The sequence below is a fragment of the Rattus norvegicus genome, chromosome 3 (genome assembly GCF_036323735.1).
Source record: "Rattus norvegicus strain BN/NHsdMcwi chromosome 3, GRCr8, whole genome shotgun sequence".
Taxonomy (NCBI): Eukaryota; Metazoa; Chordata; class Mammalia; order Rodentia; family Muridae; genus Rattus; species Rattus norvegicus.
In genome coordinates, this window is record NC_086021.1 from 164,247,196 (window position 1) to 164,264,199 (window position 17,004).

The 17,004-nt window shown below is 47.3% G+C and overlaps 1 protein-coding gene across 5 annotated transcripts in view; it reads right to left on the minus strand.

Moving 5' to 3' along the window:
* The window catches only part of Pigu (phosphatidylinositol glycan anchor biosynthesis, class U), a 96,434-nt gene that overhangs the window by 2,185 nt on the left and 77,245 nt on the right, over positions 1 to 17,004 (minus strand). For 3 of the 5 annotated variants that reach the window (NM_181637.2, XM_039105329.2, XM_039105330.2), the window contains 3 exons: positions 15,351 to 15,494; positions 13,368 to 13,492; positions 9,328 to 9,470 (listed from right to left, as the gene is read on the minus strand). In NM_181637.2, the coding sequence (NP_853668.1) occupies positions 9,328 to 9,470; positions 13,368 to 13,492; positions 15,351 to 15,494 (412 nt within the window). Of the gene's footprint in view, positions 1 to 9,327; positions 9,471 to 13,367; positions 13,493 to 15,346; positions 15,495 to 17,004 lie in introns of those variants that run through there. The other 2 variants (XM_063284048.1, XM_063284049.1) reach the window with 2 other exon arrangements.

Consider the following 17,004-nt stretch of genomic DNA (forward strand, 5'->3'; position numbering starts at 1 on the left):
AGGACAAATACCAGACTAAACTTACTGAGTGAGGGGACCTGCCTAGTGCTCCACACGCCTGCCAAAGTTATGGGGAATAAAGACGACACAGCAGAGGACGCTAGGAGACAACCAAGTATAACGTGGTCCCCTAGGTTAGTCCTGGAAGGGACCATGACTGGAAAAGTCATGTCCCAGTGAAGCCTCCCATTCAGTTCACGGTAATTTCCCAGGTGGGTTCTGTGCAACTTAAGATGTTGACCAGGAAAGAAAACAAGAGTGGACTGCACGGCACGCCTCTACCCTCTGCAGCCTTCTGTGACACGAAGACAAGGTGCAAGGGCTATCCAGAGAACAAAACTGACCAACAACACAACTGTGATCTCACTGTTCATGGGTTGTTTGTCTGTGTTTGGGTTTTGTTTGTTTTGAGACAGAATCTCTTGAAACCCATGATGGCCTTTAACTTTGTATTAGAGAATCTCCTCAAACTTCTGAACCCCCTTCTACTTCCCAAATACTGGGGTTGCGAGTATGTACCACAAATCTGTTTTTATGTGGCACTGGAGACCGAATCCACGGCTTTCTGCATGCCAAGGAGGCACTCTCACAGTGTTTAAGAGAATATTCTCAGTCTGGTTGGTTGTTCCGTGAGACTGTCTCAATATCTAGTCCAAGGTCCCTGTGTAGCCAGGGAGAAGGTGGAGACTGGTGGATCACTCAATTCATGGTCATTCTTGGTTACAAAGTGCACTGAGACCAATCTGGTCCACATGAAATAATGTATGTGAGAACACAAGGAACTCAAAAGCATTCTGGTAGGTAAGACATGGTGAAGAATGCCTTTAATTCCAGCATTAAGGAAGCAGAGGAGAAAGGATCCTTGTAAGCTCGAGGCCAGTCTAGTCTACAAAAAAAAAAAAAAAAAGTAAAATGTGGCTGTGGCTTCGGCAATACATGCATAAGACCTGCATTTGCAACTCTAGTTCTGTGTAAATGAAGTGTAAGTAAATATTTAGCTCTACTTACTCAATGATGTAAAATCTGACATTTAGCAGGAAAAGTAATGTCTACATTTCAATTAGAAATAGTTTAAAAAAAATAATCCAGGATGAGGTGGAGAGAAGGCTCAGAGGGTTAAGGTACCTGCAGCCGAGCCTGACGACCTGGGTTTACCCCAGAAGCCATGCGGTGGGAGGAGAGAACTGATCCCTAGAAGCGGTACTCCATCTACACGCGTGCTGCAACATGTGCATGCCCCACTGCACACAAGAAAGGATGAGCACCTGGGAGGAACCTTGTCTGCACGAAACTCAAAAAAACCAATAGTAAGGTAAAAACCCAGAGTAACAGTAAAATAAAGATGTCTTAAGGGATAGCTTTTGTAACCAAGAAAGTCCTGCACTGTTCTGCCAGGCTGTCTGTAGTGGGCACATGGGTGTTCAGTGTTTCAGGATTTGTGAGGACAGAGTGTAGAAAAGGGCCTTACGCATGTGGACTTACAGTCTTGAGCGTTGTAGTTCTAGGTGGGTGCTGTGACCACAGGGAGAGGACAGAAGGCTAGGCTGGCACTTGGCTCCTCAGAGGAAAGCCTGGGTCTGGGACTTTCCATTAAGACAGCAAAGAGAGCCAGGCCTTAGCAGCGCACACCTTCGATCTCAGCACTCAGGAGGCAGAGGCAAGCGGATCTCTGTGAGTTCAGGGCCAGTCTGGACTACAGAATGAGTAGACAGGACAGCCAGGGCTACACAGAGAAATCCTGTATCGAAAAACAAACAAGACTGCAAGGAGGAAGGCCTTCTTCTCAGAGATGCCAGGATTCACCTTGCTCTCCAGCTGCAAACCCACAGCCCTTTGCCTGCTCTGAGCAGGAGCGAGTTGGGGAGGGAATAGCAAAGCCTGCGTAATTAGTAGGTAGTAACTGATGTCCTCTTCCTTAAGTTTAACTTTCTCTGTGTATGAAGTGGAAGCATAAACGCTCTAGCTCATTACCCACCACAGTGTTCTTCCCTACCTGACCTAGGGTTTAGGGGAAAAGAATATGTTCGTCCCTCTGCCTTCCGAGACCTGAGCCTGTTTTTGGAGGTGGCCCTGCTTGTTGTGGCCGATCACCCAGCCTCTCCCTTATGTTCTGTCTCCATATGCCCAGACTTTCTATAGGGCTCATCTTAACTGTAACATAACACCTCTCTCTCTCTCTCTCTCTCTCTCTCTCTCTCTCTCTCTCTCTCTCTCTCTCTCTCTCTCTCCTCTCTCTCTCGGACAGGATCTCACTCTATAGCCTTGCCTTAAAACTTGCTAGGTCATTTCCCCTGACCTCAGAGATCCACCTGTCTTCGTCTCCTGTGTGCTAGGATCAAAGGAGTCCACCACCACATCTGGTACCAACACAGGAACCTATTGGCAGGGATGCAGGATGGAGGGTCTCCCTGATTTAACTTCTTGGGCCTGAAGGACCTTTTTATAGTGTTTGTTTTATTGCTTTTAAGACAAAGTCTCATTCTGTGGCCCAGGCTGGCTTGAACTCACTGCGAGCTACCTGTTTCAGCCCCTGGGATGCTCAGATAGAGGCATAACACTGTTCCCAAGGTGTCTTCTGGGCTACGCATGCCTGCATACACTGACAGGAGTCCCTGCAGCTTCGCTCTGCCCCCACAACATCCCATGCTCGGCTACATGGCCACAGTGGGTAGCATCACTCTAGCTCTGAAGCCGGAAGCCTGGCACAGGGCTCGCACTCGGGGTGCGGGCACTGGTTCTTAGGCTTTTGGCATCACCCTTCAGGCATGGCTTGGTGAGACTTCACTCATCTCCTTGGCAATCAGAAAGGCCCAGGGCTGTTCTCTGGCCTATGGCAGAGACTTTATGAGATAGCCAGGGCCATGGTGGATCTAATCAAAACTTAAAAGAGACTCAGAACATGCTGCAGCACAGATGTGACAGAAGAGAGCCAGAAATAAACATTTTCTAAGTATCTGTCCCTGGCAGGTCCTGTGGCTGGGGCCCATTTATAACCCAGGGTCACAAAGTATGAGTGAAAAGTCAGGCTATGTCATCAGTCCTGCCTGTCTAAGCCCAACAGGCTGAGTTCTTTCCCTCATCTTACATCTCCTAGGCTTGCTTAGCACCAGCCAAGGCTGGCGACACTCCGTGCCCTAACAAACACTCTGTGGGGCTGTCCCCAGGCTTATAGCTCTGCTGCTCTACTGGGTTCTTTGTGAAGAAAGAAAATAAGCTTGAGGCTTCAGAACCGGTTGGTTTATCCACCTTGACCACGGGCATCTGGAAACGTGATCACCTCGGTACGTCTTGACTCCCTAGGCCTCTTCTGTTGGAGACACAGACACTCTTGGGGACTTCGACTGGTTGCCATAGTTGGCAAACAGCTGCTTGCTTGGCCACCTGCCTGGAGTCCTCAAGCAGAAGCCAGAGGAGGGTGGCGGCTGATATGCAGCCTAAGCTTTGGGCTACCCACTCTCACACCGACTGCTAAGGATGGGGCAGTAAACAGAGCTTCGCCTTCCGACTCTGATGATGCAAAACAACAGGGGACAGGGTGTGGCCTCACAGGCCCTCACCTGAGGTGGAGGAGGAGGATCAGAAAGTCAAGGTCATTCTCAGCCACTTAGTATGTTTGAGGCCAGCTGGGCTATGAGAGAGTGAATCTGTCTCAAAAACAAAACACCAGGGAAATCACTGAGCCTCAAGTCAATGTTGCAAGGTAGGACAGCAGTCTCAAAAACACTCTTGTCCAACACCATACAGTCTTTACAGCCACCTTCCAAGTGAAGAAACCACAGTGTAGACTCTCGACAGACTGCAGCAGCTTCCTCCACACCAGGATTCCAGGCTGAAGCCTCTTCCTCCCGGCAGGATACAGTTTGGAGAGTCTGGATCCAGTCATTTATCCGTGGTTGAAAACTAAGGGCTCAGCCTGAACCTCAGCAGAAAGAGGTCCCCAGGGGCCGAGTGGCTCTGACCACTGCAACCCTGGAATGTTTCCAATCTGTCAGAAAGCGCAGCCAGTGCTACACAACCTCCAGCAGCACAAAGCATTACTCTCTTCCTCTGGTTTCCCCTTCTCTTTCTCCCCCTTCCTCCTAGAGCCCCCCTGGAGTCTACATGCTCCCCACAACTGTATTTAGGAAGCACTTCCTTCCCTGAGACGCACTCCCAGCTTGGCTCCAGGCTTCCAGCCCCACGCTGACCCCATCACACTACTTTGCCCTGCTTGTTTATTTTCCTTCTCTCCACTGAACACTTCCATACAAGGAGGGCTGTGAGTCCCTCACCTACAGGGCTGTAGAGAGCAGGGGTTCTGTGTATGAAGCACGATGAACTCTCTCCTGCAGGTCTTAAACAAATAGGGGGCTCTCTCATATACAGCAGAGGAAGCTTACCAAAGGGGTTCTCTTAAGAGAAACTAGAAGATACTTTCATCATAATGAACACACACATACACATACGTAAACTTTCCATGAGTACATGACACTTGTAAACACATGGAGGACGACTCAGAAGGGCAAGCAAATGCATGGTCCAGATTAAAGAGACCACACGGGGCCAGCTTGCTGTAAACCCTCTTTAAGCATGAGCCAGTATCAATTATAATTTTAAAGTCATGAGTTCTCTGTTCTTAAATTTATTTAGGGTGATTGGGACATTAGCTTTTTGTTTTAGAAAAGCCCAAGGTCTTTGTGTGCCTGTGTGTGTGGGTGTACATAAATCACTGATCAATTTGTTATACACATAATCCCAGCATTTGGGAGGCAGAGGAAGATGAGGAGTTTAAGGCCAGCTCCAGCAAGCCAGAGGTAAGGCTGGGTACAGGAGGCCCTGTCCAAACACTTTAATAGGAAAGAAAACAGAGACTGTGTGGCCTGAGTACTGACTGCCCCAGGAGTCTGCTGCATGTACCTGAAGAGCCCACTCTTCATGCTTCACATGCCAGCAGGTGATTGACAGCAACAATAGGACTCACAGGTTATAGCAAACCCACACAACACTATATGATGTGGAGATTGTCACCCTGGAATCTGAGAAGTTAAGTCACCTGCTGAGAGTCACCAGTGAGGGAACTGTATGAGTCCTCAAGCATTCTTCTTCTCTCTCACACTCAAGCACACACACAAGCACACAGCCTCATTAGATGGTTTGCTATGGTCATTTCCTGTTACTGACTCTGAGGCAGTGGTAATTACCAGACGATGTGTACCCCATGATGAACAATCCTTAATGGGCCCGAGAGAGAAGAGAGCCTTAGTCACTGGAATACTAATACTCAACACACATCCATGCTGCAACAGGACATGACATTTTTCAAAACGAACAGAACAAGACTTTAACAAAACTCAACGAGTTCTGCACATTCTATAGAAATCAAGCTGATCTGCCACTGATGGTCTGGGCTCTGAGCACCTACTGGAGTCTGCAGCCTTCTGTCACACTGACCAGCTCTTATCTTCCCGTACCAGGGAGGAAGAAGGAGGCCAGATGAACGTGGCTTTCCTGGCTACGAAGGTACTCGCAAGAACAGGCTGTTGTATGTGCGAATGCCCCGAATGCCTGACAGCTCTGTAGAGCTGCCAACACAGAAGCAGGACTGGGCCTGGGTGGAGGCCATGGAGAGGCCAGGTTTGGAGAGGTGAGAGGGTGGAGATGGCTGCAAACTAACTCTGGCTCCTCCACCTTCCCTCTTGACCCTCTCGCCCCTTCTTCCCCCATCACTTTTCCCCTCCCTGAGGCTATGTCTTGGTATGCACAGCCTCGCTTGGCTTCCCCCATGAAGCTTGAGCTACTTTGAAGCTGAGGACCGTCCAGTCTCTGCCTCCCAAGTGCTGGGACTGTAAGTATCAGCCGCCACACCCAGCCTCCCTTCTCAGTCGCTACTCTTAGTCCCTCTGGCCTCTCAACAGAAAAGCCACTTGTTCCTACCAGATTCTTCAGCCAACTATGCACATCTTTGACCTCCACACGCCCGTCATGGCACATGCGTCACACATGCCACACACATGCAGTAATACATAAATGACGGTAAATAGACAACAAGGCAGGGGAACTTAATGAGAGACCTAAAGTGGTACCAAACTAATAAGAAAAGTCTAAATGTCCCTTATCTCCTCCCAGTGGATCCACAGGACCAAGGACAGGGCAGTACCCTCTTCCTGGAGAGGCTCTCTTTTCTTTAGTCAACACTCCAGATTAAAACAGTAATCTTTCTTTTATTTTACTTTAGTTTTTCCACATTGACTAGGCTGGGCTTGAACTAAGTAATTCTCATACCTCAGCCTCCAAAATATCAGAATACAGCTTTGTGCCACCGAACCCAGCTCAGGACAATAAACGATGTTTAGAGTGACAACCTAGTAAACCACTGCTGCTTCCTGACAGCCTTTTACTGCTCTGGTAGTGGTGGCAGCGGCGGTGGCAGCAGCAGCAACAGCAGTGGCGAAACTCAAGGTAAACAGCCTCCAAAAACATTTCCCCCAAGGAGCTCGGTATGGTCAGAGCTCAGACCTACCAAGGCCAATGACAGGTATGCAGGTTGCCCAACAGTCCACCAGCCTAAGGGGTTATCTGGACCTCTGCTGGCAGGCACAATCTGAATAGCAACTTGCTAAGATCTTCCAAAAATAGAACATTCACATGCCTTCTGATTCTGCAAATGCTACCACTTAAAATCTACCCTGAAAGCATTGCTATACACATATGAGCTATGTGGGAGAATACAGAAGCCTCTTCCATTTCAAGAAGCAAAATAACCAGAAGCAACATCGAATCCTAACAGCAAAGGGTCACCTGATCAAGTAAATCACAGTGTCACTTATCCAAAGAACATGGTAGGGTCACTACAAACACTCATCTCAAAAGGCTGATGATTCGGCAGTTGGTAGTGCTTGTTTAGCATGCATCAGACCTGTGTTCAGTCCTCAGTGTGACATAAGACTAGGCATGGCAGCACACGCCTGTATTCTCAGTCTTCAGGAGGCATAGTAAGAAGGGTCAAGTTCAAGGTCGTCTTCAGCTACACAGCAGGTGTGAGGCCAGTCTTGGCTATTTCATTTTTTTAAGTATGATTATTTTATGTACACAAGTATTTCGCCTACATGTATATCTATGCACCGTGTGTATGCTAGTGTCTGCATAAGCCAGAGAAGGACATCAGATCCCCCAGAGTAGTGAGTCACCATGTGGGTGATGAGAGTTGAACCCCAGTCTCATCTCTCTCGTTCTTTTGTTTGTTTGTTTGTTTGTTCTTTTGTTTGTTTTGAGACAAGGTCTTACTTTGTAGCTCTGGCTGGCCTGGAACTCTCAATTAGACCAGGCTGGTTTCAAACTCACAGACATCTATCTGTGTGTGCTTCCCAAATGTTAGGATTAAAGGTGTGTGCTACCGTACCCAGCAAGACTCAGTTTGAAAAATTTTTTTTAATTTTGTTTTTCAAATCTCAAGATGAGTGATTTATGTGAAAACACTAAATCTAGGAGGAGTTTGCAATTAGATGTTTTTGACTCACACAAACCAAAGGCCCTTCTTGTATACAAATGTTCTCACAGCTGTCTGTAAATGTATAAAGCCTAAAAGACACAAACCACACTGAATGCATGATCAAATGACCACTTTCTATTCTGGGGGGAAAGGATGAGACAGGTCTGTCTTCTTTTCTTTGCTTTTCTACCTTTCTTTCCTACCTCCTGCACCTTGGTCGTGCTAGATCTCAGACTCAGGGTCTTTTTTTTTTTTTTTTGGTTCTTTTTTTTTCGGAGCTGGGGATCGAACCCAGGGCCTTGCGCTTCCTAGGTAAGCGCTCTACCACTGAGCTAAATCCCCAGCCCCCAGACTCAGGGTCTTAAGAATGCTAAATAAAAATAAGTGTGGGGCTGGGGAGATGGCTCAGCAGTTAAGAACTGTCTACTCTTCTGGTCTTGAGTTCAATTCCCAGAAACCACATGGTGGCTCACAGCCATCTGTAATGCAATCTGATATCCTCTTCTGGTGTGTCTGAAGATAGTTACAGTGTACTCATATAAACAAACAAACAAATAAATAGAATACAAATAGGTGTGGTGGCATACACCTATAATTCCAGCACTTGGGAGGCTAAGGCAGGAGGATCTCCAAGAGACAGAGGCTAGCACAGGCTATACAGTAGTGCAGGCCAGCCTGAGAAGGAAACAGTGTCTCCAAAAAGGGGAACAGGGAGGCTGGGAGCTAGCTCGCTTGATAAAGCACAAGCATGAGTTCACTCCCCAGTAACTAGGTTAGTACTGTAACATGGGTAGGTTAGTGGGTTACACATGTAGTAATATACACTAATCATAGTAATCATAGTACTGGGGAAGCTCGCTGGCTAGCCCATCTAGCTGACTTGGCAAGCACCAGGTTCAGGGAGAAATGCTGTCTCACAAAACAAGGTGAAGGGTGACTAAAGAAGACGTCTACCCAGCGTCAACCTGTGGTCTCCCCACCCACAAACACACATGTGCTTGTGCACACTTCCCCAGCACAGAGATTGCTAGGCAAATACTGTATATTGAGTACATTCCCAAATCCCAGCAAAGACTGTCTGTCTGTCTGTTTGTTTGTTTTGAGACAGTGTTACTAGTAGTCCATGGAAGCCTCGAACTTCTTTCACGGGAAAGGGTGGCACTGGATCCCTGATCTAAGCCGAGGTCCACCCTGTCAGATCTGCACACTGGGGGTCTAACCTTGGGCTTTGAGCATGCTACTTAATAAGCATGTCGCCGCTCAGACCTGGCCTTGGGACTTAGTTCCATTTCACATTTTTTGTTTGACTTCTTTCCCGTAACAACAATAAATGTATTACTTATGTGATTAAAAATGCATTCAAAATGTTTTTAAAAGGTAAGAAATGGGGGCTGGAAAGAGAGCTCTTTGGTTAAAAGCACTGGCTGCTCTTCCAGAGGACTCAGGTTCAACCCAGCACCCCTGTGGCGGCTCGCGTCTCCAACTCCAGTTACAGGGAAGCCTGTGCCCTCTCTGGCCTCCAGGGGCACCAGGCACACATACACACAGAAAGGCAAAGCACTCACACACATGAAATGAAAACAAACACACGAGCAAATAAAAGCAAAACAATGGTGCTCAAACAGCACTTCACGTGCACGCAGGGAAGCGTGGGCACAGCACAGTACCTAACACATGTACGACCGACTCAACTTCATGCTGTTCACTTCTCTGTCCCTTCTACCCAAGAGAGCTCGATGACAGAGGAACTGCACCCACACCCCTGCATGTTCAAAGCTACAGGATGGGAACCCAGGGCCTCAGCCGAGAGCCTGAGACTCAAAAAGACACCCTGACCCCGTGCTCCCCTCAACTCTTACCTGCCCAACATTGAAGGTCAGTGTGATGGCATAAAAGAAGTTAGAGTTGGCACTTCCTGCGTAAATCCATAGGTGCCACAGGACAGGGAAGAGAAGAGAGCAGACAATGATGATGCAGGTGAGGACGAAGATGTTCCGTAGGACTGCAAAGACAGGTGGTCAGTTAGCCCGGCACTGGGTCTCTGACCCTGTTTGCTGTGATAGTCACAGGACAGGGAGCTCAGACAGCTCAAAGGCAGATCACTCCAAGAGACACTGTGTGCTAGGAGCAAACCTCAGACCCAGGTTAATGGCTCCCATGCCCGTAACTGCTGGGAATCTGTATTTGAAGACTTTCCTCCCAACTCAGGCTTATCTGCCTGAAAACCAACCATAATCAGCAATTCTGTGAATGCTTCTAAGAATAACAGTGAGGCCATTTCATGAAGACACCTGTCTTCTACTCTTCAACCTTCCCTCTTGGGTACAACATGGCCGGAGACAAAGACTTCAGATGGGTGACAGGAAAAGGACCTAAGTACAGAAATGAACGAGGTCATGAGTGCAGCCTCTGGGCGGCAAAGAGACATTTCAATGTGCTTGGAAGACCTTCGCTGGCACCCAGCTGGATTTAGGCCAATGGTGACCTTTGCAGGAACAGGGAGCTGCTACTCACTCTCGCTGGCTGGAAGGCTGAAAGATTAGAGCTTTATGCCAGAGCAGATGGAACTGGGGACCTGCGGCACAGGACAGCTTGTTCTAGGCACCAGGAGGCGTCAGAGATGACCAGGGCCTACACCCTTCATCCGACCTGCTAGGTCAGATAGAGTCAAGTTCCCCAGACACTCACTGGGTGGCTTATCCAATCTGCCACACCACCCTGAAGAACAGGGTTTTTTGACAAGGTCCTTTCCCTCTTGAGCCTCAAGCATTCAGAAGTGAAATGTCATCTAAAGTATCTGGTCTCATCAGAAGGGTCATAGAATAGAGGGAATTAGGGGGCTTCAAAGGTCAAAGAGATGTTTCTTTTCTTAAATTACATGCTAGATACATAGAAACTTCCAGCATAATCATTATAATGTATTTGTATTTTAATCAACATTCTTTTACTCTTACACAATAGTTAATTTAAAAAATACAACACATGCTCAACTCCAGCTCTGGACACTGCAGGCTGGAGCCGCCCTGCCAGCAGGCTGTCCTCTAACACCACAAGTATGCATTTGTCTTGTCTCGCTCATCTTGACTCAGGCTGCAGAAGCTGATGACTGCAACATATTTCTTTATTTGTTTTTGTTTTCAAAGACAGGCTTCTCTGTGTAGCCCTGGCTCTCCTGGGACTCACTCAGTAAACCAGGCTGGCCTTGAACGCAGAGATCCACCTGCCTCAGCCTCCCCAGTGCTGGGATTAAAGGCGTGTCTAGGGCGGGGTCTATTCTTCCTTTCTCCCCCACTGGCCACGACAAGAAAACAGGTGAGGTGGGAGCAGGGAGATCAATGCTGTCAGCTAGTATTTCAATGGAACATCCTACAGTGTTAACTATATTCAACTAGAACAGAAGACTTCACAAAATGTCTACTCAGGGGTCCCAAGGCCAGAGCTAAAGTCACTTAGTGAGCATAACAAGTCATATATGACAAGTCCCAAACAGGTGCTCCAAACAGTAGTCCCTGCACAGTTCATACAGTACAAAGCATGCTGCCTACTAATCTCTGCGGGAACTTAAGATATGCTGTGTCTACAAATTTCTCACCCGACCAGTTGATAACTATCTCTACTTCATAGAGCCTATAAAATCATCCAGGTTTCTGGAAATTTCCTCCTCCTCTGCCCTATCATCTCTGTGGACATAAAATAATTTATTTCAAGTTTAAAAAAATATGTTTCAATGTCTCTGGCTGCTAGGCCAGCAGCTCTGATGGGGGAAATAAATATGCAGGGATGCCCATGTTCATTATTACTGGTGATAACTGGGGTGCTAGTAACATATTTTCTTTTTCAAACTTAAAAAAAAAAATCCATGAAAAATGCTTTTTTTTTTTTTTTTTTTGAGACAGGTCTCCTCCTGTGGCCTGGAATTCCCTTGTGTAGCCCTGGCTAACCTCAGACTTGCTCTCCTCCTGTTTACAGATCCATACCAGGAGCCTCGGCTGACTCCTATCTCATGGGTGGAAAAGGGAAATTCAGAGGCTCAGAAAGGCTAAAACGGCTGCCTGGGAAAGGCAGGATGTAGACTCAAGCTGTAGTCAGTCTGTCTACAAACTGAATTCAGCAGCCTGAGATTGCTACATACCAACCGCCTCTGAGAAAGGGCAATGCCCTCTTTAGGACAGACAGCTAAAGAAAACACCGTGGTTTGGACAGGGAAAGACCAGTGCCTGAAGCTCTACCCTCCCACAGACCAAGGCAGGTCTATGTATTCTGATTGCCTTGTGATTCACCATCGGGTGATTCCTCTCTGTGAATGAGGATGTCATAAGCAGAAGATGATGCTAACTCCTCTCAGTCAGCTCAGATCGGTCACGGTCCCAACCAGGCCCAAGAGACACACCTGGCCTGGGCCTGCCTGCCCGCTTCACTGTTTACCTTCCCACCAGGGCCTGCACTTAGGAAGGTTTCCTGCTTGCAGCCAGTCAGTTTCACTTCCTGGTTGACACCCAGACGAACTCAAAACAACAAGAACTAACTTCTTGGGAAGATTGCTCTAGGAGTTCACTTCCGACGTTTGGCTGAGTATTACGGCTCCCAAATAAAGAACCAGGAGGGTAACTGGGCTCTGCTTCCTTCACGGGGAGGCTTCGATAGCCTCCTACATACATTTGCAGATTCTTTTTTTTAATTCCTTTTTTGATTGTTGTTGTCTTTCAGACAGGGTTTCTCTGTGTAGTCTTGGCTGTCCTCAAATTCAAGAGATCCACCTGCCTCTGCCTCCCAAATCCTGGGATTAAAGTCATGTGCCACCACTGCCCAGTTGTTTGCTGATTCGTTTGTGTTAGGAACCATGTTGGGTGTTGGTAACAGAGGCAAAGGACATCTACCCCACGGCAGCCTCAAGAGACATGGGCAGAATGAGAAGGGTCTTTATAGGAAGCAGGGAATCTGATGTTCATAGCCAAAGGCTACAGTTCCACTTGTTCAGTAGGAAGCTTGGCCACTGTCCAACAAGAAGCTTGGTCACATGTGGCTTCCTATATTTGACTTTAAATGAGAATTTCAGTTTCTACTGACACCATAGCTCGTCTTTGGAATCTCAGTATTTAGGAAGTTAAGATAGGATAACGTCTAATTTTAGGACAGCCTAAGTTACATAGTGAGTTTCAGGATAGCCTTGGCTACAATCTAGGCTCTGTCTCAAACAAACAAACAAACAAACCAATGAAAAGAATCTGTGCATGACAGTACACACCAGTAACTGGATCTGAGAGATGAGGGCAGAAGGATCAGTTCAGGGGATGTTCAGCTAGACAGTGGACTTAGGCCAGTGGACAATAGACAGTGGACTTAGGCCAGAGGACAATATGAAACTCTATTTCAAAAAGCTGGGAGTAGGGGAGAAAAGAAGGAAAAAACTTAGTCTCTGTATAATATTAGTAGCCAGTCTACTGGAATATAGGATAGACATGGTCCGGTCATCGTTACAAACACCGAAGCTGGACTGCACTGGGCAAGGCCCACAGGGCTGGGATCCAATCCTAGTCTTTCTATGCAGCAGTCACATAACCTTGACCAAGAGGCTCTATCTTTCCGTACCTCAGTCTCTCATCTGTATGAAGGAGACACTTACTCCGAAGCGGATGCAAAGACAAAATGAGCAGCAGCTGTTAGGACACAGTCACACACTCTAAGTGACACTCTAAGTGACAGTCCTGTGACTTTCCACCGCTGGTCACAGCACTAGGGGCACAGTGGCACACGCATGCCTCGGATTGCCTCCTCTTTCTAGGGACTGCTAACCCAACAGGTGCCCAGGAAATACGTATCACTTCCCTTCTCCCAGAGTGTGACCCAGCAGTGAGCTGAGCTTGAACCTGTCCGCTGTGAGGAAAGGCAGGATACTCACATCTGTAGAGATGGCTCCACACAGGGAAGAAAGCCATGTAGAGGGCCACATCGCCCACGGTTGGATAGGACTTGAAGATAGAGATGATGGCAATCTGAATGAACATGAAGAAGATGGGGTGCTCCCTGGAGCAGGGTAGGAAAGACAAACAGGCAGAGGGATTAGCCAGGGACTAGGCCCACTCTAGAGTCCCCTGATCCTACCACACGAACCAAAAGTACTCCCTAGGGATACTTCAGGCAGAGGCTGCCTTACTACTCACAAGGCATGGATGGGCCAGGCCCCAATAGCAGGGCAGAAAACTGCAGATATCAAATGCCCAGAGGTGGCAAAGAAGACCAGACAAACACCAGTAAAACAGTTTACAGGGACACTGCCCATCAGTAGCTTCCTCCTATCTGTACTAGCTTTGGGCTGCCCCCCCCCCCCCCAAACAAAGCAAGAAAGCATATTAAGTTAGAATTCCTTATCTAGGTGGTGGTGGTACACACCTTTAATCCCAGGACTTAGGAGGCAGAGGCAGGCAGAGTGAGTTCCAGGGCAGTCAAGGGTACACAGAGAAACCATGTCTTGGGAAAAAAAAACAATTAGCATTCCTTATTAGTAGCCTAAATGACTGCTTGTCAAGAGAAATCAGCAAAGGTCATTGTCAACAGGTCCCAAGACAGGAAAAGCCTGTTGGCTCATGGCTTGCTTACTGGCAATACAGTCAGAGAAATAAGAACACTGAGAGTTACACTCAGTGCTTTTAGCTCTTCAGGGGCCAGAATTTCTTTTTTTGATATGGGGTCTCATGTAGCACCGGCTGGCCTCCAACTTACTACCATAGATGAGTCTAGCCTTGAACTCATGGTCCTCTTGCCTCTACTTCGTAGGTTCTGGGATTATAGACAGCTACCGTGTCTGTCTCCAAAATGGAATTTTGCAGACCTTCAACTAGTAACAGCTAAAACTGGCTTAAACTAATAAATTGCCTGGCTCCTCTCTCCTGAGCCCTTGGTCTATGCTGAGTTCTGAGCAAAGTTTCTCCTGTGTCATCTCACAGGATCTTCACAGCACCATGGCCAGCCCTCTAGACAGACATTCTTGTCCCCTGTCCTTCCCAGAGAAGTGAAGTCAGCGCCGGAGCTGTCTGTCTACAGAGCTCCTAATCCTCTATGCCCCTCTCCTGTCATGTCTCCCGCAAAGGTGAGGAGAGCATGGGGGGCACAGTTCATCCCACAGTGGCCCTCTGAGAGCAGACCAAGAGCTACATGGAAGTGAGTAGGACAGAGGGCTGACTTCTGCACAAGAGCTAGATGCCTGCTTATGAAGGTCTTTGTCAGCTGCTCTGAAGCCAGAGTAATGGAACCACTTCTGGAACCACTGCAGTGTTCTCCTTAGGAGCTTGGCATGGCCCGGAAGGATGAATACAGATTCCGGAGTCAGACAAACTATGCCTGAATTCCAGCTCCACTGCTCGCAAACTGTGTAACTCTCAGAGCAAGTCCTGGACTATAAAATGGAATGATGGCCTCCAAGGTCCTGAGTTTGTTGTCAACCTATTTCACAGAGCTACAAAGGTATATGACAGCTGGCTTGTAGAAATGAACTACACAGTCAGCCCCATTTCAAGAAAATTGACCAGAAGATTAAAAAAGGGTTGTGCATGCCCAGCCTTCCAAATAACCTAACTAGATAGAGTCCCTTGGGATAAATCACAACTGTTGATCAAGAACATACAACCAGACCCACTTTAAAGCCATCCTCAGGGTAACCTCTGCTCTTGCCCGAAATGGTGACGGAAATGAGTAGTAATGTGGCCTCAGGCAAATTCAGGGGAGCCCAGTGCCCCAGAGCATTCTCCTTGCAGCTTGCACTTGGGTGTGACCTGATCAGCGAAGACAGAAGCCTGATGGCGCGCGCTTCTGCCTCAGGTACCCCCAAGGTGCCACCGGCCACGGTGGGGACAGTGAACAAATAGGCAACAGGCTTCACACTTACTTTAACTTGATGGCTAAGGGAACTGTGTAGAAGAAGACGTTGATCTGAAACACGCAGACAAAAAAGAGGCTGAAGTGCTCAAACATCTCTGCAAAGAAGTACCAGAAAAGACCGATGTTTGGAGTGAGATCTGGAACAGAAAGTCTGAAATTAAGAAAACACAGGGAGAGAAAAGAGCAGAGTTACAAATGGTTGGCTTTGCCCTGCTTTTTCCTAAAGGCTTAGGGCCAGTACTAGGTGACCAAGGATGGCACCATCCCTTTAAGTCATAAAGAGATCTCTAGATAACCCCAGATGGATAATTTACAAAATGTAGGACTGAAGATCCAGAGAGTAGAAGCTATGATATATACCAGCTAAGGACTGGGATACAGCTCAGTTGTTGAGTGCTTGCCTAGAATGTACAATTCCCTGGGTTCGCATTCCAGAACTACATTAAGCCCAAATGTAAAAGCAGGAGGATCAAAAGCTTAAAGTCACCCTTGGTATATACTGAATGCAAGGTTAGAATGGGCCACATAAGGGAAAACCAAGCAAACAAAACCCAGCTAAAAGAATCTGAAATGAGAAAGGGATCCAGCCTAGCAACAAAGAGAACAGCCCCTCTTTCCCACACTAGGCAGTTTACAATCAGGAGCTACCCAGTATTGCAAGAGGAAGGAGACTTAAATAAACAAAGTCTATTTTGGGCATCTGAAAGACCTGCCCAGAGTAGCGAGCTCTGTAAGCTTGCTCCTCCCAATTCCGTTCCACATCCCCAGAATAAGAGTCAGAAAACTGCGTGCCTGAGCCTGCGGCCGAGTTCTCCGAGGGCTTCAGGAGCTGTCAGCAGGTTGTGCAAAATCCCCAAGGCCACAAAACTCATTTGAAAATTTTAAGTTTATCTGGAAGACTTTTATCTGTTTAAATCATAAAAGAATTGGCTACAATTCTCTGGCTCTTCCAAAAGTCTATGCTACTTAAATGTGTACACACATACACACACACACACACACACACACACACACACACACACACACGCAAACATTTGTGGGTCTCTTTTTTCCAATGCTGGGGATGGAATTCAGGACTTCTAGGATACTAAAGGCATTCTACCACTGGGCTACATCCTGAACTCTCTAAGCATGCAAGTGTGTGTGTGTGTGTGTGTGTGTGTGTGTGTGTGTGTGTGTGTTTCAAAGAAAGAAGGCAGCAAGGGGCACTAGGCTGGGCAGTGACAAGAGTACTGTCTGCTGCCTCTACCATATTTTATACACACACACATACACACACACACACACACACACACACACACACACACACACACACACACAGATCCCTGTTTATAGTTTTATTATTTTTATTTTATTGGGTTTGTTTGTTAGTTTCATTTTTGTTTCTTTGGTTGTGTGTATGTGTGTGTGTGTGTGTGTGTGTGTGTGTGTGTGTGTGTGTGTGTGTGTGTGTGTTTGAGACAGGTTTTGAGTGACCTGAAACTCACTATGTAGACCAGGTTGGACTTGAACTCATAGATGCTGCCTTCACTTCCAAAGCGCTGGGATTGGAGGCATACACTACCATGCTCAGCTTTAATTCATACTTTTAAAAAGGCAATGAATGAGGAAAAGGACAAGAGAGACACAGTGTTCCCTAACCCAGATAGGCAGACAGGTAA